The 15,016-nt window shown below is 42.6% G+C and overlaps 1 protein-coding gene across 4 annotated transcripts in view; it reads left to right on the forward strand.

Annotated features, from left to right (window-relative positions):
• Window positions 1-15,016, forward strand: part of ndrg3a (ndrg family member 3a) — a 40,106-nt gene that overhangs the window by 5,331 nt on the left and 19,759 nt on the right. For all 4 annotated transcript variants that reach the window (XM_037975037.1, XM_017430580.3, XM_037975038.1 and 1 more), the window contains one exon: window positions 14,342-14,423. In XM_037975037.1, the coding sequence (XP_037830965.1) occupies window positions 14,367-14,423 (57 nt within the window). In that variant the 5' untranslated portion in view covers window positions 14,342-14,366. The remainder of the gene's footprint in view (window positions 1-14,341; window positions 14,424-15,016) is intronic.

Genomic DNA, 15,016 nt, shown 5'->3' on the forward strand with positions numbered 1-15,016 from the left:
CCCACGCTTCAGTTCTTCCGGACTCACGTTGCTTTTGTTGTTGTGCTGCTGATGCGTGCATTTGACTTGTAACAAATAAAAACAGACATCTGGTCCAGCTGAAAGGATTTGACTCCGTGTACGTGTCGTCTAAAGAAAACTTTGTGTTTGGAAGCCAATCTTTGTTCCTATCAGCATGACAAACATAACTGAGAACGTTGTGTGTTTGTTTTCTTTTTTTGAGTAAAGGAAGAAATTATTCAGGTTAGAGCTGATAAGTTGCCTTCCCACAAGTCTGACATCTGTCATGAGCAGAGCTGCGTCATCGCAAGCAAAACTCTAAACCCTGCTGCTGTTTTTCTGTGTCCGTATGTCAGCCTGACCCTGTCTTCTGTTGCTCTGCTGCTGTGTCTTTGTGACTACGCAGCTTCTGTAATTTAAGTGGCACCAAGCTTAGAGTTACAGCACAAGCTTTTCGCAAAACAGCTGATGCGTCTGTTCCAGGCAGAGAACTACCTAAATATCTCCTTACACGAGCCAAACTGTCCTTTAGACACCGCTAGATTCCTCCTTGTCTCATCAGGTTTTTTGTTGTTGTTTGTTTGTGTGTTTGTTTGTTTGTTTATTGTCGACTGCTGGCGAAGGCGAAGCTGTTTTTGCTATACGGCTCTGTTCATTTGTCTGTTGTGTTAGCGCAATATCTCAGGAACTGGTGGATGGATTTTAATGAAAGTGATGGAAGTCAATCCAGTTCAAGATGGCCAGCAGAGCTAACTGACCATAACAAACGCAAAAGCGGCTAAAACTCAGTCAGTTTTACAACTACAGCTTTCCTCTTCTTGTCCGCTCTCTTCTCTGACATTCCAGCATCTGTCACCCTCTGCCTGGAAATCGACGCAGCGGCACGCCCCCAACATCGACCAATCAGAAGCCTCGGCAGATGAATGAGAGCTCTTGTCCAATCAGTAGCGGCGTTGCAACAACAGCGTGGATTGACTAAAATGATCAAAAACAAACTTGGGCAGGAATAAAAATCCCCACTTATTGTGAATAAAATCAGGTTTCGCATCGCTGTGCAGATGGGGGTACAACACAGGCAAGGCAAACGTTTACAAAACATTTTTGGTGAATCAGCTCAAAGTAGCTGGCGTAAATGCGGCTGAGTGGTTTTATGCAACGATTATCTCCGGCTACTTTTGAACCCCCTGCTCATTAGCTGTTTGTGACAAAGAACCAAACAGCAGCGGCATGAATAGCGTCTGAGTCAGTTTCTTGCTGCCTTGTGTGAATCAGCAAGGGTGTCCACACATTTCTCCACACTTATCTAATGAATCGCACCCCTGCTGGAGGGAGCTCTCCGCCTGTCTCCATTTTCTTTATCAGCAGTATCAGCGGCAGGTGGGGAGGAGGGGACAGGTGCTGAAACGTGTTGAGTAATTTGTAATTTGTGTAGTAATTTGTGCGTTCGGATTCTCAGGGCATGTCAGCGCTTTTAGTTTGATCTGAATGCTGGCATTTGATTTCTTTTGTCTGCTTAAGAGAATATGTTTTCATCGAACATTTCTGTTACAGTTGTTTGTGTGTTTGTTGGAGAGAGAGAGAGAGAGAGAGGGAGAGATACAGAGCGAGCGACAGGAAGTAAGAAAGTGAGGAAGTGCCAAATCCCTGAGCTACAAATGCTCCGGAGCAGCTCAACTCTTTAAACTTCAACATGTCATCAGTCACAGTGTCTCCCAACAGGCCGAGCTCCTCGTGAGCGATTTTCATCTGGATCAGGGAGCGCTTTCACAACGTTTACCTGCCTCTGCAGGACGAACACCGCCTTCTGCTCAGGGGAGTTCACAACAGACAGAGATGGTACTCAAACGCCTGATCTCAAATCTGTTTCCGTTCGAAACGTTAGATCTCATCAGAGACGGCGTGTAGAGCCGTGTGCTGTCTGTCGGTTCGCAAAATATCTCACGAACCGATGGATGGATTTTACAGACATTTTCACGAAGTATTTGTCAGAGGTACATCTACAACCGATTACCTTTTTGGAGTCAACCAAAATCAAAATGGCTGCCACAGCTAATCAACCTCAGCAAATGAAAAAATGGCTGTAACTCAGTCAGTTTTACAGATGTTGAGCTAAAATTTGGTTTGGTAGTAGGTGCAAATCATTCCCAACACATACTCCGAGCGCTAACAGATCCTTGTTCAAAACTTTGCCATCACAGGGTTTCCTATGTAACGAACCAGTGGACAGGTTTTAATGAAACCTACAGAAAGTAATTACTGCATCTACAGCTACACCTGATTAACCTTTGGAGTCAGTCCAATTTAAGATGGCTACCTCAGCCAATCAATCTTAGGAAACATAAAATGGCTGTAACTCAGTCAATTTTACAGATATTAAGCTAAACTTTGATGTGGTAGCTGAGAGTCTCTCACAACACATATCTATGCATGGCATCTCACATGATGGGATTGTAAAGTTTTGACCAAAACAGCTACAACTCCATCGTTTCCCAACACTAGGCGATCTGAAGCTGAAACTCTGGGCTGAAAGGCGGGGGGTGAAATGCGACCCTTCAAGGAATGCTAGGCCTTTAATTGATACGTGTTAGTGTTGAGGATTGTCTGCACCTGTCTGAGGTGTTTCATGCTGTACACTTTATGTAAATCATGGTGAAAAGGTCATTCGAGTTCAGAGACACCACCAGCTGAGCTGTGGATGGCTACAGTCGGTGGGATGGGGGGGGGCTGGTTCTTCCCCTGAGTGGTTGCCAAGGACACCAGCGACCTCGGCAGCCAGCGTTCGCTCAGGGAAGCCACTGGAGGAGCCTCCCCTGTGTTTCTGTGGGAGATTGAATTGTCAGTAATCAGTCATTGTGACAGCCACGCTGACCACATGGATAACTCTATTAACAGAGGCTGTGTTCCTGCGAGCCAACAGGCCTCTTAGCGCTGATTTAAACACACTTGAACATGTTCGGATCCAAAAACCCCTTCGTGTTTTCAGACAAATGTCCTTACTGTCTCTGGGCTTCAGGGGTTTCTGTTACTCTGTGTTCCAGTTAATGTTTTATTGAAGCTGGGTCTCGTGTTTCCTCAGCTTGTTTGAACAGATTCGGCGTACGTGTGTCTGTCCATGTAGTCCTGTGTGCCGGGTTACAGATGGCCTCCACAGCTGCCCTCGTCTGACCGCGCTCCGTCGATCCTGCTGAGCGCCACCAGCAGGATTCCTAACATCCGCTGGCCTGGACCCGACACAGGCACACAACATCTCTCAGACACTTTTGTCTTCCGCTGCGCTCTCTGCCCGACCAAGCATGGCAGAGGAAATCCCGACAGACCTGCAGCTAGCTGAGTGGAGTGGAGCTGGGCGGGGTGGGGGGGCAGGTAGTCTATTAGCTGCACTGAGTGCAGGGCTGACAGCACCAACCAGTCGCTCTTATTTATAACCGGGTAGAAGAATGAGCTCAGCCTGAAGAGACACAGTCGGCTGAAGTCCAAACATCACTCTTACCTGTCACAACACATGTTCGTTTGTCTGTTTGGCACCTACTATTTCAGTAATTAGGTTTGCTCTGTCTCATCCATCCTCACACTGTTCCTTCCTCTCTATAACACTTGTTTACAAATGACAAAGTTTAAATCATTGTGGTTGAACCTTGTAAATAACGTTATATGACTTCAAGTATGTGTTGTCAGTGACTCTCAGCTACTACCACACCACATTTTAACTCAGTATCTGTAAAACTGGCTGAGTTAGAGCCATTTTTGTGTTGGCTAAGGTCAGTTAGCTGTGTCAGCCATCATGAATCGGGTTGACTCCTAAAGGTAATCAGGCACAGATGCACATCTAATGATTACTTTCTGCAAGTTTTATTAAACTGTGTGCTGTGGTTCATGAGGTATTTTGCTAACAGACAGTCATGTGAACACACACAGACAGAGGCAAAGATGATATTGCCCACATTTCTGTGACGGGGGGATAATTACAGCTACATTAGATAAGAACTCAAGTTGAAGTTTGGCTGGATATGATTTCATGTAGTCCATTTTTTTTTCTTTTGTTAAACGTAAGTAATTTTCCTGAAGTTGTGGATGCATTGTAAACCACATCATCCCTGCTCATTACACAAAATATTTATTTTTACCTTGTAAACACAGTAACTTATACACCAGCACATCTTCATGGTGCAGTCAGACGGCAGACAGGCTGATAAGATGTTTAAATAGGATCCAGACTCTGCTCATACTCTCTACCACCAGTGTATGTCTGCAAAATAATGGTGCTCTTTACATTTTCCTCTTATTATTTTTTGTTCTTTTCAGAAATATAACTTTGCAGCCCAATCCTTGCAGCTGATATTTATTTGTAGAATCACGCCACCGACAGGTTTAATGCTACATTTTATTTGTTGCAGGTTTGACATACAAACATATTAGTATTTTTGCCATTAAAATACTTTTTTTGTGTTTGTTTGTTTGTTTCTGATTGCCTTTAAAGGTTTACTCTGGGTGGTTTGATTTAGCTTCCTATTATGGAGGCTCTGTGGAAAATATACCGATCTGTAAGACTCACATAAAGTTAGTGCAGTTCTTTATTTATGTATGAAGTTGACCAAAATAGATGACTTGGTAACTTTGTGAGGCTGTATAGGTGAATGCAACGAGGATGGGGAGGGGGGGAGGTACATCCCAGCTGCCCTCACCCGACTCCCTGCCTGCTCCGTGCACTTCCCTCTCTGTTACAGGAATAATAAATGAATACAGTTCAAGTTTGCTGGTCTGGGACATCGCTCCAGCAGCTGAAATTATTGCTCTCAGTCTCTGGGTCTGTATTAGTGGGGTAAATTAAGCCTGCCACGGGAATTTATGGCAAACGGCGCCACAAACCGTAGAAGTCTTACGTGAGGAAGCCACCTTCTCCCGCCGAAGCACGCCAATTGGTGCCAGGAGATGTGCAGTTCTGAAATGAACGCTGGCAGATGCTGCCGTTTCATCTCAGTGAACAGTCGATATAATAAAGTGGACCCCCGAGGATTAATTTAATTCTTTGAAAGCTCTTAGAGTAATGAAAAGGTTCTTGCATGATAAGAAGTGTGAACGAGTGTTTCTGTGGCTGCACGCATGCCATGTTTATAGCCGTTTATGGTGATCTTAGGCCTTTTTACATGCATTAATATTTGTGAGTGCATCGGTGGTTGTCCCTAAATAGATTTCAGGTTTTGGGTGAGGAGAGGAGCCCCCCCCCTCTTCTTTTTTGGCAGGCTGATCAGCGCGGGGGCTGTTAATGTTGTGCCGGTTATTATCTTTGCCGAGCTTTTCCTCACAGACGCAAACGGAAACATTCACAGGACGGATTGTCGGTGTAGAAATAGTATTTTCAGATAAAATGCACAGGTTCCTTTAGGGGGATGTTTAATGTGCATGATTTCCTGGCTCATTTGCAGAGACAGACAAACACAACAGTTTACTGATGTCAGGTAATCTGGATGCCTCGCTCTGTAGCTTGTTGGGACAGCAGCGCCGTCTTGTTAAATACGCCCTCTGTTATCTGGGGCTGGTACATTGATCACCTTGTTATCTTTCGTTTAGTTTGGCTAAAAACTTTGTCAGAATAATCCGCTTTGACAGAGGAGAGAAGCGATTGAAGCAGAAATGTAGAAACAAAAAGAACCGGGAACTCAATGACAGAATCATAACGAATCATATTTGGAGAAACTCATCATATAAACCACACAGATTCATTGGTTGGGTAGGATCACTCACTTCATTACTCTACCTCCATCTTCAGCACATCGTAAACTGTTTTTGGAGATGGATGAGCCTAAAAGTTACAAATTTCAGAAAGCTTACAGTGTGTGCAGTTTTGTATAAGAGGGTATAATTGTTTGACTCCTTTAATAAATTAAAGGCCTAGCATTCCTTGAATGAATGCATATTGCCCGCCACCTTTCAGCCCAGAGTTTTAAACCAAGTCTCATGTTGAGAGATAGTCGAGTTACAGACGCTTTGGTCAAAACCTTGAAATTAAGGCTAAGGGTGACCTGACCTCGCGCAATATTACTAGTTCTCTCTCAGTGTGTCATGATTGACTCTCAGCTACTACCACATCATATTTTAGCTCAGTACCTGTAAAAACTAACGAAGTTAAAGCCATTTTTGTGTTGACTAATGTGGATAAGAATGGTGGCCATCTTGAACAGGGTTTGCTCCGAAATTGAATCATCCAGTAATTACTTTATTAAAATTTTTAAGTGGTTCATGAGATACTATACCTTGGTAACAGACACACACAGAAACTTGAGCAAAAACACTGTTTGCTTTTTAACTCTCGGTGGCAGGTGGTATTAAGCTAATGTAATAAACCCTCTCATGTGTTTATCGAGGTTTTTTGTAATCTGAACCATTTTTACACATTTTTGTCAATGTAGAAAGGTTTAGATAAAAATCAACAACCCTTAAGTCTTAAAGAATAGATTTTTGTCTTAATTTTATTCTTAAAAAAAAAATCTTAAGAATGAGGTAAACAGTTGCCCTAAATATTTTAGCATCCATCAAAACGGATCAAATGAAGGTCCCAGTTAGGATGCTCCAAATGCATCCTGACTGCTGCACGAAGACACTCACGCACTTTTCTCAGACAGCTATTTCACATTTGATGGCAGCTCCATTATGCTGCGAGGCTTTTCCAATCAGTTATTGGTGAGTGATTTCATATCGGTGGTGTGACGCATCATTCACCGAGTGTCAGTCACCCGTCTGCCCAACACTGCGGTAAAATTCAGTTTAACCAAGAGGGACAGAAAATATGAGGGGGGGGGGCAGTGTGTGTGGTGATTGACAGCACTCATGTCTGGATTTCAAGCCATCGTACAACGTCAAGACCATTTCATATTCAGGAAGGATCCACAGTCGAACCATGTCCAGGTAGCTTGTGATCATTAATTAAATCACTCGTGCTGATTCTACTGTTTCTCTTTCTTCTGATTTGTGAAAACGATCTGTTTGTTTCCTGTGTGTGATGATAGCAGCTAAAGTGATAAAGGTTATGCCAAGCAGTATTCCAAAGAAAAGGAGAAAAACCCATCTCCATGGAAACTGATGAGTTTGATCACCTTTAACTCTTGGAATTACATTTATTGTCTTGTTACTCAACTAAGACCCATTTCATTAGATTCTGGTTGACACTCAGATTAACCTTAAATTAGTCTCCCTGCTAAGGAGACTTAAAGCTTTAAGTCCCTCTTAAATATTAAAGACTTAAAGGAAAAGTTTAGGTGTTTTGACGTGGGTTCTGTGGAAAAGTTATAAACAGTTAATATCATGCCTGTTGTAGACGGTCCTTATTTGGCCAGCTTTGGTTACTTTAAACTCTATTATTATAAATAAAGATGTCATTGTGTCCAAAAACTGGTAAACTAGTGACTTTCTTTGGCCTACCAGTAGAAGACAAAGTCCTCTGCAATATATTTAAGAAGTTCAAATTAGGTCAGATGAGCTCACATAAACACACCTGTAGACAAACAGAAGATCTCTAATTTATTTGTAAGATGTTTACAAGAGACAAAGACACTCAGACTGAGAGTAAATTTAATGAGTCATGGGTTGAGTCTGGGGCACAAAACATGTTTGCTGTGTGGGTCCTAAACCTCAACAGTATCGATCCAGTATGTGTAATGACCCGTGCTCTGCAGCATTTTATCTCTTTTATATTAAGTTATGTTCGACAGGATGCCGTAAAGACCGCTTCAGACTGCCTTCAAATTCGATTTTCTGAGGAAGGACAAAATGCTTTTTTTTAGATGTTTTTATTCCCTGGACAGATTGAGCAGTGAGGTTTGCGTTTAAGGTGGTGAATTTGTTTTATTTCATTGGATCTTTTGTATGTTTTTGTCAGATAGTCTAAAAAAAATAGGTCGACTCTGGAGAAGCCTGTGAACTGTAAGGAGGGAAACAAGTGTGTGTGAGGGTGTGTAGTGTCTCCATGCTCATTGTGTGTGTGTGTGTTTTTTTTGTTTTTTTTAAAAGTCCCATCAGGGAGATCCTCGCTGGTTAGCTGTTCCACCAATGAGAGTGGAAGATCAGATTTCCTCTCAGGTCTCATCCCTGGTTTCCTGATTTTATTAGAACATAATAAAAGTCAATTATTCTGTGAACTAATTCTTCACCCATGTTTTTATTGACCTGACAAGTGGGGGAGGTGGGGCTCGCAAATTGATTTTTTTCCCCCCTTCTTCTAATTCTCTTACCAAACAACCCAGGTTGGAGCAATAATCTGGAACTGATCCTTGTCATAGTCCATTAGCTTTACTCCTTTGTGGATTGCCTCCTCCGCGGACTGAGAACCGTAAACGCAGCTCTGGGTCTGAGGATGAAGACATTTCCAGTGGCGCGATCGTAGAAATCTCCCAGAAGAAGACAGCGTTTACCTGCAGGAGGAAGTTGTTTACTCTCGTTTGTCTAGCCCTCGCAGCAAAGCGAAGAAAGAGGAGCAAGCACAGAAATGAGTCTGAGACCTGTGCTGTCCCGGTTTGTTTTTTTTGTGATGAGGAGCTTTGCTGACTGAGGACAGGCATGACAATAATTTTGCTAAGAGAACAAGCCGGTGTGAAGATGACATGCCCATTAAAGTGAATCTTTAGAGGCTCTGAATGCCTCACTAAACATGAGGTAAATTGTATGGAATTAAATCTTGAAGAAGTAATAGTCTGACTGATTTTTGGAATTTGTCAGGAGACAATTTGCCTGTAATTAGTCTATAGTGGGTTGCAAATGTATTCACTCTTATTAGTATTATTTTTATTTTTTTGACGTACAATTTGACATTTCAACCTATTTTCAATGTGATTGTAAATAATGAACCTACACAAAAGTGGAGAAAAATACTTTTATTCAACCCCTTTGCTTTGAAGTCCCAACCATTACCTGTAGAAGCCAGAGAAGGTAAATAAGATCTACATGTGCACGATCTAAGTGTCAAATGATCTCAGTGTATACGCTGTACACCTGTTCAGATAGCTCACAGACTCAACAGCAGCTAACACTTCTATGTAGTTTTATTTATTTCAGCACCGAGTTACAACAAAAGCCATATCAGGACACTGTATAAAATACGTTCACAAGGAAGCCAGCAGGTTGGGTTGAATCTTCACTCCATCACAGTCTCCCTCCCTGAGCAGCATGTTGGCGACAGTGGAAAGAAATTACTCCCTTTTAACACGAAGAACCTCCATCAGAACCAGAACCAGGCTCAGGATGAGCGGCCATCTGCCCTCGACCAGCTGGGGTTTGAGAGGACAGGGAAGAGACACAGACACAGAATGATTGGTCCAGGTGGAGTTTCTATGGGAAGAAAAACAAAAACACATTACTGATGGAAATATCTACAACTACAAACACAGAGAGCAGAGCGAATAAAGACTGCAGCAGTGAGGAAAGGTGGTCAGTTTGTCCACGGAGCACCATTAACTCCGTTATTAGGAAGTGGAAAAATTACGTCACCACTGCAAACCTAGAAGAGAGGGTCGTCTTCCAAAACTTAGTCCGGACAAGGAGGGATTTAATCAGAGAAACCAAGAGGATAAATAAACCCTGATGGAGCTGCTTTATGTCTTGTTTGTTTTACAATAAAAAATATTTGCATCTTCAAAAAGATAATTATGTTGTGGAAATTTAAAGATACCACCACTACAAAAATTCCTTTTAAATTCCAGGTTGTAAAACAGCAAAACGGAAAATACCAAGGGGGTTAACACTTCTGCGACCCAGGACTTCCAGCACAGATTCTGGTCAGTTATAGTAACAGGATCTGCGTGTGCCTGTGAAATGAAAGAGAAATAAAGTCTCATAGGGAAAATACTAAAACGTTTCTCACAAGTCCTGGTTGAGAAAAGCACGAACACACACAAAAGCGTTCACACTACAAATATTTTATACTTTGTTTTTTTTGCAAGCCGAAAAAGTTTGATGCATAAACTTCCTGAGAGGGAAACCATTTATGTAAATTTATGCACAACTTGGAAGCAGAAAACATACTTCAAAAACTTAGTTGAAGGAGAGCTGTGTAGCATAAAGTGATAGTCTGAGGCTACAGATGATGCAATGAATAAACCATAAGATTTCAAATTTAATAGACTGATGATCTGCGTTATGGATTGAAACAACACCTTCAAAAGAAATCCACAGGAAAAGTTGCTGCTTTTCTTATTGAAACCTATTTTCTTTCATGATATCCAGTCTAATATGTCATGTTGTTATGCTTCCTCTGACAGAATAAGTTTATTTACTTCCTGTCACTCAAACCTCTCAGCTGTAATCCATTTTCCATGAAACGGTTTGTATTACAGCCCCACTGCAGCTGAGGCAGGATGCTCATCCTGATCATCACCACGTTGAGCCTTAAGCAGGAGAGGTCGGAGTCAAAGCAATGACCATGACGTTGAGTAAATTTGAGGTCACTGTTGCCATGGTGACAACCGGGAAAGGGTACTAATTGCAAAGACTAAAAGGGAGACAGAATCACATCTGGGCTCTCGATCGTTAGCCCTGCAGCCTGCTGAGGCGTCCTTATGTTAGGAGATGGGTAGGTGACGAACGGCCGAAGAGGACGATGAAGAGGAGGCGAGGAGGAAAAGTGGTGGGAGGAGTCAGGAAAGCGCTTATCAATCACTCTGGACCGTTTGCTGACATGGCAGATGCGCGTCTGTTTTTTGTTGACAGTGAAGGGATCAATCTTCAGTACGTGTTCTGGTTCATGTTTTTCTGTCCACACAGACATGGAGGAAACTGAGTTATTATCGCCTAATGAGGCCATAATGTTTTTCCCTGTGTGCGTCTGTCTTTTACTGAACTCTCTCATGAACCACTGGATGAATTTTAATGAAACTTACAGAAAGTAATCACCAGATACACCTCTACAACTAGTTAGATTTTGGAATCAAAAAAATTCAAGCCACAGCCAAGTGACCTTAAAACACCCAAATATGGCTATAATTTTACAGATATTGTTGTAAACTTTGGTGTAGTTGTAACTGAGAGTCATTTACAACACATATTTTGAGGGTGACTTCTTGTGATAGCGCATAACATGATTTTTAAGGTTTGACCAAAATGGCTAAAACTTTGTCATTTGTTAAAATAAATTCATCTTAGTCTAAAACTCTGGTATGAAAGGCCGAAAATGCAGCGGGGAGATGCATTCCCCGCTGCATTTTAGACCTTTAATTTTATCTTACCTATGCTACCATCTACAATCACGGGTGTTTGAAGGTGTTGAAATGTAGTTGTGCTCACCCAAAGCAGAGGAGTTCACTAAACATGTTCTCCGTGTTATGAATTTTACAAATTTCATGTCTCGTTGTCATTGTCTCAGAATAAAAATATTAACTGCCAAGTCTTTCAGAGGCATTGAAAGGCAGCCTGTTGTGAAAAGTGACCTTTACTGCGTACAAGGTCTTCATCCAACACAATTCTAGATTCACCTCAGCCTCCTCATCCCGTGCTGCGTGACGTGACACCTACAGCTGAGAGGAGGCTCCTCTCGTAGCAACACACCATGCAGGAAAAAGAAAAACGGATAAGGAAGCTGCCCAGGAGCCCTCATGTAGCCCTCTTACCCCTTAACCAAGCAAAAGCTGAGTAAAATTGAGGCTGATGTAAGAGAGGTGGTTTGTGAGAACGACCCTCCACCACATCCCCACCTCCTCCATCCTGTTCCACATTCGTGGTTGCGGTGTGAATGTGGGACAAAGCCCCTTCAAGATGCACAGCTTCCAAATCGAATTTCCCCGCTGTCATCTGGGACTGAACATGCCGCAGTGTTTTTATACTGTTCCACTGAGCGAATCGTCAGGAGGTGAAACTGAGCGGGTAAAGTGAAGCCGAAAAACATCGGCAGCAGTCATTTCTATCACCACCTATTATTCTCGTCTCCTCGCCTCACATCTGTCCCATGGGTCTATCCCAGCTTAGAATAAACATCAGCAACCAGCTTCGTTGCTATGGCAACAGCTGTGAATGCGGAACGATAGAGCAGACACGCTGTGAGAAGGAAAATGGCACATTACGGTGATGTTCAGATGTTTTTAATCGTGATTTGGTGCTTTGTGATTAGCAGGGAGGAGATTTTTTTTTTTTTTTTTTGCAGATAGGAAAAGAAGGGTAAAGTGCTCTATGAGAGGGGCAGGTAGGAGTTAGATATCTGCATAAAAAGTCCGGAGGCTTGGGAGAGTGAAAGCCACCCAGTCTGTTTATCCATTTAAGCTCACCCCGACCTCCATCTCCCATTAACACCTGAGTAACCGGGCTAACTGGCTGCAGTTAAAGCCGTCTTTGCCTCTCTCCCACTTTGTGGCAGCTTGAGGAAGTTTTGGATTGATCCACACAATACGCTCAATCTGCTCAAGCATGCAGGGTATTTGTTTTTCTTTTTTCCCCTCGTTCAGTTGTCTAAATATTATTCCGTTTTAGCCTTGAGCCGGATTTGTCAGCAGGGATTTTTCCAGGCATGTTTTCACTCCCTGTTTCTGATCGCCTCCACTGGATCTTTCCCCCTTTTTTTTTCCTTCCCCTCTTGATTGTTTTATGTAATTTGACGATTGTGCCCATCTGGTTCCCTGATTGTTTTCAAGCGGCGTCCAATCTGTTGCCAGAGCACCGTGACCCCTGACCTGATTAATCTGCCAACAGGCAGATGTCTGTTCAGACCTTCGTCATTAGGGCTGAGGTCAAACCTGCAGGTAGCAGAGACACGGTGGAGTCGTGTCACCGTGGCCGCTGTATCCCTGCTGGAAGCTGGCTCATCACTAACTGACCTTGAGAGTTACCTGATACCAGCAGCTCAAGGTTGATCCAGGGATTGGCTCTGACTTAGGAAGTGATTGTTCCCATTCCTGTATAGTTGGATAGTTTCCCCTGATTACATTTGCTTTTATTTTGTTCTAGCCTTGCATGTAACTGCTCTGATAAATGACCTTCTTTTAACAATAAGCCTGTTTCCCACACACTGCAGACTGATTCGACGTCTTCTGGCAGTTTTAAGCAGTGACCTAGAAAACATTTTGGCTTTATCTGCTGTAATTTGCAACATGAGCCACCCTCCTCATCACAGCCAGGTAATTCAGCACTACTTCCTGTCCTCACCTCGTGCAAACAGGCAAGGCCAGAGAGGTAGCGTTTCAAGAAAAGCGGGGGTAAGGAGTGGGGACATTTTTGCATCACTGTTCTTGTTCGGTTATTTGTGTGCGGGGACAAACACTTGCTTCAAGGAGAAAACAAACGAGGTACGCTTCAGAGCTTCATGTCAAACCTGGATACGTCGTTGTGTGTTCGTGCGTGGTTTGCTCTCCACCTGTGTGGACTGGAAAGTTGTTTCTGCAAGAGCTGAGAGAACATCCTCTCTGCTCCTGATCTTTGTACAGCTGCACATGATCATATAAACTGGAAATAAACAAATCTGCAAATGGAAGAATGAGTGACATGTATTTAACATTATCCTTTGATGATGATAACTTTATTTAAAAATTTTGAAAGTGACTTTTAAAAGACTGAAATGACAACCCCATTGATACTGACTCCACTTCAGAAGTTGACCATTTTTTCCTGTTTATTTTATGCCAGAAAACAGTAAATGTTTAATACTAATTCAATTCAACTCTGGCTTGTTTTTTATAGCCTCAGCTCACAACAAAAGCCATCTGAGGTCATTGCACATGTAAAACAAATGGGTCAAATTCAAATCCAATTAAAGGGCTAGCACATCGCCCTCTGCATATCATGCCAGAATTTTAAACCAAGATCGTCTCATGATGAGAAATGACTGAGTTGGAGCTATTTTGGTCAAACCTTGTAAATGATTCTTGCACAACCTCATTAGATATTGTGAGATCTGCTGAGATGTGTAAGTTCTCAGATTGTTTTGCCAAGAATAAGGCTCAGCTACTACCACACCATATTTAAGCTCAGTATATGTAGGGTTATTACGTTATGGCCATTTGAAATATTTTGCTAACAGACAAACTAACGCATGCACACTCACACAAATGTGTCCAAAAACATTATCAGCCCTTTGCCTTTGGCGGTGGGCGATAATTATATGTTGTCCACAATTACTCGGATACCAAATGAGTTAACTAATGTGCATGTTTGTTAGGAAGAAACATTTTATTATGTTGCAGCGAACACTGAAACATGCAAACTGATTACAGCTCAGATAATCACGGCTGGATGATTACATAATGTCTAACAGGTCTGACGAGTGTTCTTGGAGGATGCGGTACCCTCACTATGTATGGCTCTGCTCGCCTAACAGCTCTTTCTTCTCATTGGTGAGTGTAACGTTCTCCTTTTTTTTTTTTTTATTGAACAGAGGTTTAAAGTGACCCGACAGGAAGATGGATGAGCTGCAGGACGTACAGCTGACTGAGATCAAGCCGCTGCTGACCAGTAAGGTGAGCTGCGACGACAACAAGACAGTGAGCAGCTGCTGCGGTGGTGCCACAGGCAGACAGATGTGCCACCTGAGCACATCTGTACAACCACACACACACACGTGGAAGATGTGAAAATGTTCTCACGCACCATGCTTTTCCCAGGCAAATCTATACGCTAACACTCCGGGCATGCAAACTCTGCAGTCCCGTTCATCAAAGTGAATTATTCATACATGCTGAACTGTCGAGGGGAAAAAAGAAAAAGGGGGTGGGGGGGATTATGGAGCCAGTTGAACAAAAAAGGACATTACTGGGGAAAAGGCGAGGAAGAGGAGAATAAAGAGAAAATAAAAAAGATCAAAGGAGCTGAAGGAAACTTTTTTTATATATTTCTTCTAACTGGAAGAAACCTGATTTATTCTGCATTGAACAGAATAAAACAGGTTGAATAAATGTATGAGTTGGTGAAAAAGTCTACAAGTTGAATGACAGCTAAAAGCAGGACACGTGAACGCAATTCAACTCCCAAATGGCAGATTAAAGCGCTCCTCTTTCTCTTCCAATCGTGATCTCAAAAGCTGATTACCTGATTGGGGGGGGGGGGGGGGGGG

This window comes from Kryptolebias marmoratus, linkage group LG4 (genome assembly GCF_001649575.2).
Source record: "Kryptolebias marmoratus isolate JLee-2015 linkage group LG4, ASM164957v2, whole genome shotgun sequence".
Classification (NCBI taxonomy): Eukaryota; Metazoa; Chordata; class Actinopteri; order Cyprinodontiformes; family Rivulidae; genus Kryptolebias; species Kryptolebias marmoratus.